The sequence below is a fragment of the Misgurnus anguillicaudatus genome, chromosome 21 (genome assembly GCF_027580225.2).
Source record: "Misgurnus anguillicaudatus chromosome 21, ASM2758022v2, whole genome shotgun sequence".
NCBI classification, from domain to species: Eukaryota; Metazoa; Chordata; class Actinopteri; order Cypriniformes; family Cobitidae; genus Misgurnus; species Misgurnus anguillicaudatus.
In genome coordinates this window covers 59,177,388-59,190,945 of record NC_073357.2, presented here as the reverse complement: position 1 = coordinate 59,190,945, position 13,558 = coordinate 59,177,388, and the positions used below count along the sequence as shown (strand labels likewise).

At 34.6% G+C, this 13,558-nt stretch overlaps 1 protein-coding gene across 1 annotated transcript; it reads left to right on the top strand.

Moving 5' to 3' along the window:
• Positions 1-312: 312 nt before the first annotated feature.
• On the top strand, positions 313-12,839 carry ctu2 (cytosolic thiouridylase subunit 2 homolog (S. pombe)). The gene is made up of 14 exons (XM_073859528.1): positions 313-611; positions 1,040-1,114; positions 1,928-2,006; positions 2,087-2,146; positions 2,328-2,388; positions 2,467-2,576; positions 6,962-7,212; positions 7,297-7,564; positions 9,797-9,888; positions 9,974-10,068; positions 11,668-11,809; positions 11,889-11,955; positions 12,509-12,567; positions 12,651-12,839. The coding sequence occupies exons 1-14, from the start codon at positions 547-549 to the stop codon at positions 12,706-12,708; spliced, it is 1,482 nt and encodes a 493-aa protein (XP_073715629.1). The 5' UTR covers positions 313-546; the 3' UTR covers positions 12,709-12,839.
• The last annotated feature ends 719 nt before the right edge of the window (positions 12,840-13,558 follow it).

Genomic DNA, 13,558 nt, shown 5'->3' with positions numbered 1-13,558 from the left:
GTGAGCGTAGATATATATGTAGGAATAAAACAAAGATTTACGTTGTTTATTAAAAATATCGACGTTAATGTATGTTTGTATAATCATAAATGATTATTATTTTAAAACGGTTTCAAAAGACTGCTTTTAATGTGTATTATTTCGACAAACATATGAGACATTAATATTAATTTTTAATAAAATGTTAATTTTAAAACATACAAAAAATAATAAACAGTTATAATTATTAAACGTACAATTATTTAAATATTCAGCAGCGCAAACACATGGGCGTGGCCATGTCGACGTCATCAAAAGGTGTCAGTATACAGTACACTGAACACACTTTGCACGTGAAAGCAAGTTTGTGAGGATATCTGTTTTTGTTTTGTTTTTTCATTATAAATGTTAGTAATATCTGTATGTACAAGACCGATTCATTATATTTCAGACAACTGATCAGTTTTAAACCCGGAAGATCGGTGCGTTTACATTGGACCTATCTTACTTTTGCTAATAAATGATTTCTCTCTGAAGCTAACGTTAGTTCATATATGAAAAGAAATCATGTGTCAGGTTGACGAAGAGTATAATGGTTTGGATAATAACCGGGAGAAGACACCTGTGCCGACGTAAGTAAACCTGAACACAAGATGTCATCATAAATACAATGGTAAAATGTGTGGTGTCATCAAAGTAAACTGAGCTGTGATTTGTTTCAGTATTTAGTCATTAACTGTTACACTAAATTTAAAGGAAATGATGGGACTTGAAGAAAGTTATTAGTTATATGCTTGTTTTATCCTGCTTGATAAGTAGATCCTATAAGACAAACAGATCTTTACAGTAGAGTAGTCGTATGGTATAGTGATAATAATACTCACTATGGTATTTTGATGTACCATGGTACTACTGAATGATCAACATCTTCATGTATTATGGTGTTACACGGTTACAGTGCTTCAAAAATAACATGGTAGGCTACATGTTAAAAACAGTATTTACTGTTACAAATAAAAAGGTGCACACAGACCATGTTATGTCCAACACCTTTTTTCAGGCTAAACAAGAAATGTGTGAAATGTAAGGAGGAAACTGCAGTACTGATCATACGCGTCAGTGATGCCTTTTGCCGGTAAGTAAAGTCATAATATTTCTAATTTTCAATTATAGATAACTTTGTGATCAGGGTTGCAAAATTCTGTGAATTTTGGAAACTTTCGATAGAAATTAGACGCTAATTTTTGGGAATTGAGCCCGGCCACATGAATGAAGATGAGTCCAGTGTCGAGGAAGTTTGTATGTGATTGTATAAATTACCTAAAAATTAAATTTCTTAAAGGATTAGTGCATTTTCATAAAAAAATCCAGATAATTTACTCACCACCATGTCATCCAAAATGTTGATGGCTTTCTTTGTTCAGTCAAGAAGAAATTATGTTTTTTTAAGGAAAACATTCCAGGATTTTTTCATTTTAATGGATCCCAACACGTAACAGTTTTAATGCAGTTTAAAATTGCAGTTTTAAATGACTCTAAACAATCCCAAATGAGGCATAAGGATCTTATCTAGCAAAACGATTGTCATTTTTGAAAATAAAAATATGCACTTTTAAACCACAACTTCTAGTCCATCTTCGGTCCTGTGACGCGCCAGCGCGACCTCACGTAATTGCGTAATGCTGTGGAAAGGTGTTACCTATATGAAACGTGGAAAATCCTGGAATGTTTTCCTCAAAAAACATAATTTCTTCTCGACTGAACAAAGAAAGACATCAACATTTTGGATGACATGGTGGTGAGTAAATTATCTGGATTTTTTTTAAGAAAATGGACTAATCCTTTAAGTTTCCAACTTGAAATATTTCCAAAATCCCAGAACTTTGCAACCCTATTTGTGATACGGTTCCTACATACTATTAAGGAACGGTATCTAATCTTTGACCAGGTCCTGTTTCAAAGAGTATTTCATTCACAAATTTCGAGCCATGTTGGGAAAAAATCGTGTCATCTTTCCCCAAGAAAAGGTAACTATTAAAATGACTGTAAAGATAAAGATATGATCTTACCTGTGACTTGCACCTTGACTTTTTGGAATTCTTCATAGGTTCTTCTGGCTTTATCTGGTGGAGCTTCATCCTGCTCAATGCTTTCACAAGTCCAAGAGGTACATAATGCAATATTTCCTTATTCCTGTTTGTTGTGATTTTGTTAGACCAAGACGATCTGCTAGACCAGCTAGAAACCATGTTAAACCAACTACCACCTACCAACCGATTTGAGAGTTATTTTTAGGATCTGTACTTTTCTAGGTTTGGTTTAGTTAATTTTCTGCTGTCTTTTAACAGGGACTCGGTCGGGATGCTCCCAAAAAGCTGAGATTTGTACCTGGAATTGTATACATAGATGGTAATGGCACAGAGTTCCATTATTCTTAGTCAAGGTTATTCATTGTAAAGTGTTCATCTTTTGCATGATGTTTTTCAGAGGGTGGAGTCAGTGGACTGAGTTTAGATGAGAGGCAGAGGTCTGTCACTAAACTGAAGAAAATCTTCACAGAGACCGGCTTTCCTTATTTCATTGTACCTCTGGAACAGGTAAATAACCTGAGATCTTAACACAAACAAAATGGATTATATATATATTCCTTCTAAATACTTTATTGTTTTGTAACAAATACGTTGTAAAATACCCTTTACCACATTTTTAAGCCTCCATTTCCAATCTTCAGTCCTGTCCACAATCTCTGTTCTCTTTATTTACATTTATTTAATTTTTTATTCCAACGTTTTAGCCTCTAATTTCACTTCTGATTCTTTTTCATTCGCCTTAACATTGGTCTATATTGCATTGTATGGTTGCAGTCTATAGAGTATAACAGATATACATTTCACTACAGGTTGTATATGTATACAACTGTGTATGTGATATAAATTTGACCCTGGACCACAAAGCCAGTCATAAGGGATTTATATGTCACCTGAAAGCTGCATAAATAAGCTTTCCATTGATGTATAGTTTGTTATTTGATATGTGGCTGAGACAAAACGTTTTGAAAATCTGGAATTTGAGGTTGCAAAAAAATCAAAATATTGAGAAAAACACCTTTAAAGTTGTCTAAATGAAGTCCTTAGCAAAGCATATTACTAATGATTAGGGTTGCAAAATTCTGGGATTTTTAAGGCTGGAAACTTTCCATCGGAATATATGGGAAATATGTGGGACTTAATGTGAATAAACAGAGAATTTGAAAAAATGTAAGCTAGCACTATTTTTTATTTATTATCAAGCTGTGATGATCTTTCTTCAACATTCTGCCAGCCAGTTTTCTGTTATCATACAGAATTACTGTACCACCCAAAAGTTTGGACAAATGACTCTTATGCTCATCAAGCTGTGGATTTTTTGATCCAAAATTCTTCAGAAATCATTTTTGATCAAATAAATCCACAGCTTGATGAGTGCAAGTACCAGGATTCTTCAAAATGTATAATACTTTGCATGTATGTCTGCTTATGACCAAACAAGATGTTTGTTTATGTTTGTATATGATATAGTATATACATTTCCAAATAATTCCCATAATTTTTTGTTAAGTGTCCAATTTGGAATATTTCCAAATTATATTCCCATGGTAAGTTTCTGGAAATTTACTCGAAACTTTCTGCCCCTTTGTAACTCTATTCAATTAAATTCAATTTTATTTATATAGTGCTTTTCACAATTGTTTAATTGTTTCAAAGCAGCTTTACATGAATGGGTGCAGGCAAAAACACAGAAAAATCGTAAACATAATCAGCACAATACAGCGATTAAGATTAACCATACTAGGGAGCGTAGTAATAATGTAAAGTATAGACGGTTTCAGCAGTAACAACATAAACAAGCGGCTTTCGTGAAACACACGTAACTTTCGATAAATTCAGAATAAATAACAATAAAGTCCTTTTAAAGTAGTTCATATAAAAAGCAAAATAAAGAACACGTAGATTACCTAGGAAACCAAAACATTTATTATTTTCGACAAAGTATTTTTTTGAAGGGACATTCCACTTTTTTGGGAAGTGGGCTCATTTTCCAGCTCCCCTAAAGTTGAACATTTGATGCTTGCCGTTTTGAGGTCCATTCAGCTGATCTCCAGGTCTGGCGCTAGCACATTTCAGCTGAATGGATTTCGGGGCGGTAGGCGTCAAATGTTTAACTTTAGGGATGCACTGAAATGAAAATTCTTGGCCGAAACCGAAAAAGAGGAAACCAAGGACGAAACACCGAAATAAATTATTATGCCAATTATTAGTACAATTGCATTTATGACTATGACTGTGTACTAACTTTACTAGGAGTGTGTGAAGGATCACAAAACTCACGGTTCTGATCACATTACAGTTTTTGAGGCACGGATCAGATTATTTTTCAGATCAGCAAAAAGGGGTGGGAAATATCTAATAACATATAAAGAAATTGCAAACATTTATAAAAAAGAACAAAGTTACACATCAATAAGGGCTAACATTAGCATTAGTTACAGAAATCGAATTAAATGAGTATAACACTGTCTTTGTATAAATATATTATTATTTTTAGAGCTACAGAAGTGATTTTCTCTTGGTCTTGGGTTGTTTGATTAACATTAATGACACAGACTTATTGAGGTTACTGTCTCTTTAAGACCAAATAAGCAGAGACTGGTTTCTGACTGTAATCATTACATACACTTAAGACATAAATAAATGTTTTCATTAGAAAAAGAATACTGTGGAGATAAATTTGTTTGTATGTGTTTATATGTATAATTTTGTTTATAATAATAGAAAGATTTTACATTCGTTTGTTTGCATCTCACTCGTGTGTGCACTATTGAGGGCACTTAAACGTGCGCACACAGAGACCGACGGCGAATCCCAAACAGTGCACCAGTCATTGCTTTATGCCAAATGTATGTTAATGGATAACAGTATGAGACACATTAGCGCGACTCTCTCTAAAGTTTACACATCAAGAGTTCTAATCTTTGAAGGGCATACTGTGATGATCACGTCTGGACCGGACACATTCAACCGCATGTGCTTCTGTGCGTACAGACAACTGCTCACTTTAGCGCCTTTTTGCTGTTAAATACATCCACACCGCATACATGTTGCTTCAGACAAGCACGTGCAGGTCGCGGTTTCTGTTTGCGTCATCACAACATTTCGGACGTATTGTTTCCGTGATAAATGTCTTTCGGTGGCCGAATATTCGGTGCATCCCTATTTAACTTTAAGGGAGCTGGAAAATGAGCATATTTTCAAAAAAAGTGAAATGTCCCTCTAAAAGTTCAGTTACAGCAACTGGGTGATTCTCACGAAACCATTGAAACACCACGGCACTAATGATTTTAGCTTTAAAATGTGTAATATAGTAACATTAAAAAGCATCAGAATTAACACAATACTGTGTTCTACCTTGCACAATGTGTGATTTCAACATAAGAATTTATAATTGGAAATTTTATCTCATTTTCTGCTGAAATTCTCATTACCGCAATGTGTCCGGCTGTGTTTGAACATGCGTTATGTTGTAATTTAATCAAATTAACACAAAAAATTAAGAAAAAATAAATGGATGTTTTGCTAGACTACTTTAGATGACAGAAAAAATATTTACTGAATATTCATGTTTAATAATAATGAAAAAAAATTAGGAAAATGATGTGCCCATGCCTGATGTTCTCATCCTCCGCAACACTTTTTGAGAACAGTTTAAGCACACATACAGAATTTTAATAAAGTTTGATTTTGAGTGACCAAGCACATGGACCAGTTACTTCAAGATGGCTACCAGGTAAGATCATTTCTTTACAGTTCATTTGAAATATTGTCTTGTCAGAATGCTTACACGACATTTTGATTATCATTACCGCAACAGATGCTTATTAAATGTTAATTTATTTAATAGAAGCATAATACTTTGATTTTAAATGCATGTGCAGAATCTCCAAATTATGTTCTTTCAGGTTTGTCATGTAATTGTGAAAATATGTCAGTGTTGATGTTTTCTGACTGTTGCGGTAATGAGATTTTTTAGGACTTATTTTTTAAATGATGTTACAAAAAGTGTTAAATAAGTAAAAGTTTTTAAATTAATGTTCCCATTTACTCCAGACTTTGTTTTTCAATGTCTGGTGGGAAAAAAAGTAAATTTAAGCAATTTTTACATTTTCATGCTTGACATTTTTAAAACCAAGTTTGCGTGAGAATCACCCAACTAGTCCATTAGACAAACAGAAACCGGAAGTAAAGTTCCGACCAGACGTGTAATCGCGTCACTGCACGTTCGTCCGATGAAAGAGAGTGCTAAGTTCAGCCAATGTCAGCAGACTCCCCAGGGATTGAAAAAAACCCCTAGGAGAAAAGTCCTAGGAGGGAAAAATCCCTTGGGAGAGAGCCAGACAAAGCTGATTCTAGAGAGCATATATTATATAATAGATAAGATTTTATACAATTTTATGGGAATTAAAACATAATATATAACCCTGCTAATGATAATTACATTTTTATATCTTTAGGGTAGGAAAATGACAAAATATCTTCATGAAACATCATCTTTTAATATCCTAATTATTTTTGGCATAAAAAAGGCATTAAAAATAATTTTGACCCATACGATGTATTGCTACAAAATATACCCATGCAACTTATGGGTCATGTATATCTTGAATCTTATAAATAATAAATGTAACTCTTTATTAAATATAAGTGTCCTTTGTCATGGATGCTATTGCCTCTGTTTTAAAAACTGTGCGATTACACCGATTTTACCATGAATCATGGTGAAATCAATGTAACGCACAGCTTTATTAAATAGATTTATGAACAATACTAGTAGACGTATAGAGTTTGCATTGCACAAACGTGTACAGTGAGCTTGCATTTTAAACCTAACAACACGTTTGGATAAAATTGAACTGAAATCAAATATTATGCTCTTGATTCTGTCTCAGGTTTTCAGTCTGCCCACATCTGTACTGATGCCTGTGACGTCTGATCCGGAGCGGTTTGATCCCAGTTATAAAGAGGCGGTGGATCAGTATATAAGAGAGAAACGTCAGGTCACAGAAGCGTCTGTCAGTGCCGTGTCTCAGCTCAGTATAGAGGAGTTTATCTGTTCACCTGAACACACAGAGTCATTACAGAGACTCTTCTTATCTATTAAAACACTCACGGCTAAAGAAGACATGCTGCAGACTTTAAGGTCTTTACATCCAACTCTTTGGTGCTTATGTATTTAAATGTAGCTTTGTAATAAAACATCACGAGTTGATTTGTTTTGAAACAGGCAGCATCTGATCCTGCACACGGCCCGTGCGAACGACTACTCGAAGGTCATGATGGGCGACAGTTGTTCACGTCTGGCTGTGAAACTGCTCAGTAACATCGCTTTGGGCCGTGGAGCAGCGCTGGCTTCAGACACGGCTTTCTCAGACACGCGCTACGGGGATGTGGTGATCGTGAGACCCATGAGGGATTATTCATCTAAAGAGATCGCCTTCTACAACAGGCTGTTCAACGTGCCCTCAGTTTTTATCTCCAGCCTGGATACGAAGGTAAGCACCTGTCACCTGTGGAGAGTAATGTTCCTCCATCTGCTAACATCTGCAGTCCTGCGGCTTCTCGTGTTCAAATATTTGTCTGTGAAGTGTAAAAACAACAGCCTGTCTTCAGGTCTCCGCTGAGCTACTGACTAGAGGTTTGGTATTAGAGATGGTTAAATTTAATCCCAAATCAAGTTCATCTTTTGCTTAATAATGTAAAGTGCTTAAAGAGGCCAGCACCCAATGTAAGGTTTGTGACACAGTTGCCCTAAACTAACATTAATGGTCATAACCAAAATCATTTGTTTATGTTTTTGTAATATTGTTTATAAAATTGGAATTTGAAGTGTGATATTTTTTGCTTCACATGCTGAGAATTGGGAATTATTATCATGAAATGAATAGCAAATCTTGTTAATGGTGCTAAAATAGTCTTGATGTTTTTATGCATATGTTTGTTGTTTGATGTTGGGGTAAAAGATGATCAGATGGGTTTTTGGTAATTGGTGGAGAGCTGCTTTACATTTAGCGGTTTAATATGGAGATTAGTCAACAATACACCTGTTATTTTAACTCTATAACAGATTCCTCTTCATTTCCCAAGTGACTCGTCCTACTTCATGTATAAATAAATCTGCAGGTTCAAGAGTTGGTTTTCAGTTTATCAATTCATGTCAAATCATTATCCCACTATCTCTGGATAACTTATAATGTAAACGACATGAACGTGTATGCGCTATTCCGGTTTAAGTGCCCATATAAGGACTTCCACTGTACTTCCTGCACTGAAATTGCCCATTAAAGAAATAAAGCAAGATTGTAACATGAATCTTTCATGTTTAACTCTTTCCTCGCCATTGACAAGTTACCTTGTCAATTAAGAGAAAACTAATGACGCTTTCCTGATAAGTTTTGTAATTCTGTTATTATCCACTAGATCTTACCCAATTTATAAAAAACTGAAGCAAAAAAGAATTTAATTAATTTTTAACTCTGTTTATGTTTTGATAATCATTCTGAATCTGATCTCTAACAAAAGTCCGTTATAAAGTGCAATTATTTTAGCTTTTTGCTCAAAATGTTGTATTTTTGAAGAAACCTACCCATATTTTTTACCTACCCCGTAGTTTTGTTTGTTTATTGTTTGTTTGAAAGCAGAGGGTCTGTTCTTTCATTTTAATATATATGTATGTTTATATATTTTTAGAATCAAATTTTCCTGGAAGGCATTTTGTGAAACATTTGTGAAATTAACAAAAAATTGAGAAACTTATACAAAATACGAAACTTATTGGCACGGAAATAATCCCCCACATGTCCAACTACTTTTTTTAAACTTTGCCCATGTTTAGCATGAGAAATCCATCTCTTAATCTGTGTTAATACGTCAGAATGCATTAATTAACCCCCCCTTAAAAATTAGATGCCAGTAATTGAGAAAACTTTGTGTAATCCAGTGATTAACACTGCACAAAAACTTGTATTAGGGGGATAGTTCACCCAAAAATGAAAATGACCCCATGATTTACTCCCCTTCAAGCCATCCTTGATGTATACGATTATCTTTTTTCAGACTAACACGATTGGAGTTATGTTGGAAAATGTCCTAAGCTTCTTCTAAGCTTTATAATGGTAGTAAATGGTGCTTTTGATTTGAAACCCCAAAATGTCCATACAATCCTTCATAGAAGTAATCCACATGGCTTCAGGGGGTTAGCAAATTTGTATGAAAAATATCAATATTTAAAACATTTAAGACAGATGTGCGTTCATGAAAGAGTGCGTTTCCAGCGTATGACGTTGTGTCTCTTCTCTCTCAACTAATTTCCACTACTTCTCGTACCCTATGTCATGTGCTGGAAAGGCATTTTCTTGTGAACGTTTGTCGGTCGTTACTGGAAGAAACTGGACTTTTTGGGCTTCAAATCAGAGGCACCATTTGCTGCCGTTGTGGGGCTTGGGACGGCCGGGACATTTTCTAATATAGCTCCAATTGTATTCTGCTAAAAGTTGAGAATCATATACATCGATAGTGGCTTGGGGGTGAGTGAATCATACTGTAGGGTGGTTTTCAATTTTGGGTGAACTATCTCTTTAACTCTACATCTTGAAAACACAGATAGACATCACAAAGACCTGCATGTTCAATTCGAAAAGCTGCATTAAAAAATATATATATATATTTATTTATTTATTTATTTTATTGTTACTTATCTGTCACACAACTTCACACTGTTCTTTCAGAGTCATGATAAAGCCAGCATCCAACGGCTGACCGAGAGTTTTGTCACCAATCTTCAGGCTGATTTCCCCTCCACTGTTAGCACCATCTATAGGTAACAAGTTTGATTGAAATAAATAATACAGCTACAATCATGCTATCATGGCTGAATGAGTTTATCTGATCCGGTTTCTCTCCAGAACAAGTGAGAAACTTCATACAGCTTTGCCCAAACAGAGTCATGAACCTGCAGCTAAATGTTTGTTATGTCTCTGTGCTATAGACACTAACGTAGGTAAGTTTAACAATAAACCCATCTCCTGTTTATCTAGCTTGTCCATTATAACTACCTTGTTTATTTATGCTAACTGGTTTGATAGCAAGATTAAACTGGTCATTTTTGCTGACCAGAAGAAGTTCACCCCCCTGTTTCTATCACATGTAGTTAACTTTATCATGAATCTAGCTGCTAGCTGTTGGTCCAAACCCATCCCCTTAAAGGGATAGTTCACCCAAAAATGTATGACCTGTATGAATATTTTTTTTCTGATGAACACCAAAGATATTTTTATAAATGATGGTAAGCAAACAGCTGATTGTTACCACTGACTTCCATAGTAGGAAAAACAAATATGATGGAGTTCAATGGGTGGGTGATTCTCACGAAAACTTGGATTTAAAAATGTCAAGCATGAAAATTTAAAAATTGCTTAAATTTACTTTTTCCCCACCAGACATTGAAAAACAAAGTCTGGAGTAAATGGGAACATTCATTTAAAAACTTTTACTTATCATTTAACACTTTTTGTAAAATAATTTAAAAAATAGTCCTAAAAAATCTCATTACCGCAACAGTCAGAAAACATCAACACTGACATATTTTCAAAATGACATGACAAACCTGAAAGAACATAATTTGGAGATTCTGCACATGCATTTAAAATCAAAGTATTATGCTTCTATTAATTAAATTAACATTTAATAAGCATCTGTTGCGGTAATGATAATCAAAATGTCGTGTAAGCATTCTGACAAGACATTATTTCAAATGAACTGTAAAAAAATGATCTTACCTGGTAGCCATCTTGAAGAAACTGGTCCATGTGCTTGGTCACTCAAAATCAAACTTTATTAAAATTCTGTATGTGTGCTTAAACTGTTCTCAAAAAGTGTTGCGAGGATGAGAACATCAGGCATGGACACATCATTTTCCTAATTTTTCTTCATTATTATTATACATGAATATTCAGTAAATATTTTTTTCTGTCATCTAAAGTAGTCTAGCAAAACATCCATTTATTTTTTTTCTTAATTTTTTGTGTTAATTTGACTAAACTACAACATAACGCATGCTCAAACACAGCCGGACACATTGCGGTAATGAGAATTTCAGCAGAAAATGAGATAAAATTTCCAATTATAAATTCTTATGTTGAAATCACACATTGTGCAAGGTAGAACACAGTATTGTGTTAATTCTGATGCTTTTTAATGTTACTATATTACACATTTTAAAGCTAAAATCATTAGTGCCGTGGTGTTTCAATGGTTTCGTGAGAATCACCCGGGTACTATCAACTTTCATAATATTTGTCTACACCCCAAAATGCCACATTTTTGCTCACACCTAAAAAGTGGCAATTTTAACATGTTATAATAAATAATCTGTGGGGTGTTTTGAGCTAAAACCTCACATGTGTATTCTGGGGACACCAAAGATCTATTTAACATCTTTATAAAGTCTTGTGAAATCTCCCCTTTAAGTCATTTATGAATCTTTACATTCGGTTTGGATCGTAGAGAAGATATGCACTCTCAATCCAGATTTCCCATAGTGTAAAGAAGAAATGATAAAGTCATATAATTTTACATCCATCCTCAAACACTTTTGCAGATAAAGCGTCCGCTTTCCACGCTACTTCAGTATCTGAGCAGTTATCCCAGATCAAACTTCAGGACTCATCTGAAAGTTCATCAAAGCAATGCTGCGGTGAAGGTCAGCAGTGTGAAAGCACAGGCTCATGCTCATATAACAGGTACAAAATCACTGCTGTTTTCTTTAAAAGAAGTCAAGAACTGAGATGTAGGTTGATGTTTTCGATCTGCGTATTTCAGGTCTCTTGTGTATGAGGACTTAAAGACTCTGTTGTGTTACAGCTGTAGACTCACTGTTAAAGACATGGTAAGTTTAACAGATGACACGTGACCTCTGTGTTCAAGGGCAGAGTGGTACGGTTGTGTTCAGATACAATCCAAAAGTTCGATAAAACATCTGCATTAAAACCTAGCAATAAAATGGAACATTTAGTTATTTAAAGCATGCAAAAGACAGGCCAAAATAATACCAACTGTGATGTCACAGTCAAGATGTACGCCACCAACATTAGATTACATATTAAATTAAGTATACTGTTGTTACAATGCTAAAAACAGTGTTATGACTTATATGATCCTTTTTTAACTGGTGCTATATGAAAGATGGTGACGTCTTTAGAACGAGAGGTGAAGTGTACACAACATTCAAAGCATTTGAAGTGAAGCATGCAATGATTTCCCAAATCGATATAGTTCATTAAATCGAAAAACAATCTTATTTTTTACCCAGCCCTTGGTCATGGTGACCAGCTAGAATCCCATCTAAACCACTTTAAATGTGTTTTTACAACCTTGAGAGACTGAAGAAAAGCGACAGCATAAAAAAAGAACATGAGTAATATTTGAGTTTTGTGTTTCAGGAAGCAGTAAACACTTTGCCGTCCTACATAACAACAGAAGCTGAGAAACGTGAGATGAGGTGAGAAACAAGTTGATCTTCATTATTGAGTCCGTGATGCTGTAGATGTTTGTGTCTTATGTGTTTATGGTGTATCTTCACAGATCTCGCATGAAGATGCAAATCAGCGAATTTCTCTTGGATGATGATGATGATGAATAGCAGATGCTTGGTTTGGATTGGTTGTGATAAAGTTATTGTCATATTTTCAGTTTATTATGCACCGCTGGATTGTTTTTATTCCATTGGAAACAATTTCTTCATTTGTAAGTGAATAAAACATTTTAAATGACCATATCGCAACTGTGTGTGTTTTTACACTGATGCATTTGGCTTGCATTTTATCGATCAGAGACAAAGACTTGGTTTATATTTTAAGAGCTCAGATGCAAAAGCAGCTAAACGCCGCCACCATCAAAAATCAGATAATGAATGAATATTCCTGGCGTGTATTATAAGTTTATCAAATACTTTTGTTTCAAATTGGTTTAATCCTGGCCTCAGGCCATCCAGAAAAACCACTTTGTTGGCAGAATCCCACAACAATTTTTCAGCAAAATCCTCTAAGTGCACATAAGCTAAATTGAATGATGGAGCGTGTACATCACGGTGCAAGTTTCTATTTTTTGACCTGGTTACCGGAGGAGGTTAGAATATTGACAATTTTTGTTCAGAAAGGCCAGTGAAGAGTTACTGGAGACTTTTCTTTTAGAGATTTTAGAGGGTTTTGCAGTTACAATGATAAGACTAAAGTGGCATCTGTAAAAATAACATTTTCATTACCATTAAAGTGAAATTACTAGGGCTATTAAAATTAATGCATTAACAGAACTTTATTTTAACAACTGAAATTTTATTAAAGTACAATTAACGCAACACGCAATTGTTGGATAAATTGAGATCCAGCCTTAGACAGTAAATAAAAATTAAATGTCTAAAACGAGCTTTATTTGAGAAGTGTACTGTCCTAAATGCTTAACTAATACAAATGATGCGTGTCCATCCAGTTGCG

What these genes read in the sequence shown, in the direction of transcription:
- ctu2 (XM_073859528.1), top strand. Translation starts at nt 547, where the DNA reads ATGTGTCAGGTTGACGAAGAGTATAATGGTTTGGATAATAACCGGGAG. An exon ending in TGGAATTGTATACATAGATG is followed by an intron (nt 2,389 to 2,466) that starts GTAATGGCACAG and finishes GATGTTTTTCAG; the next exon opens with AGGGTGGAGTCAGTGGACTG. An exon ending in TGCTATAGACACTAACGTAG is followed by an intron (nt 10,069 to 11,667) that starts GTAAGTTTAACA and finishes ACACTTTTGCAG; the next exon opens with ATAAAGCGTCCGCTTTCCAC.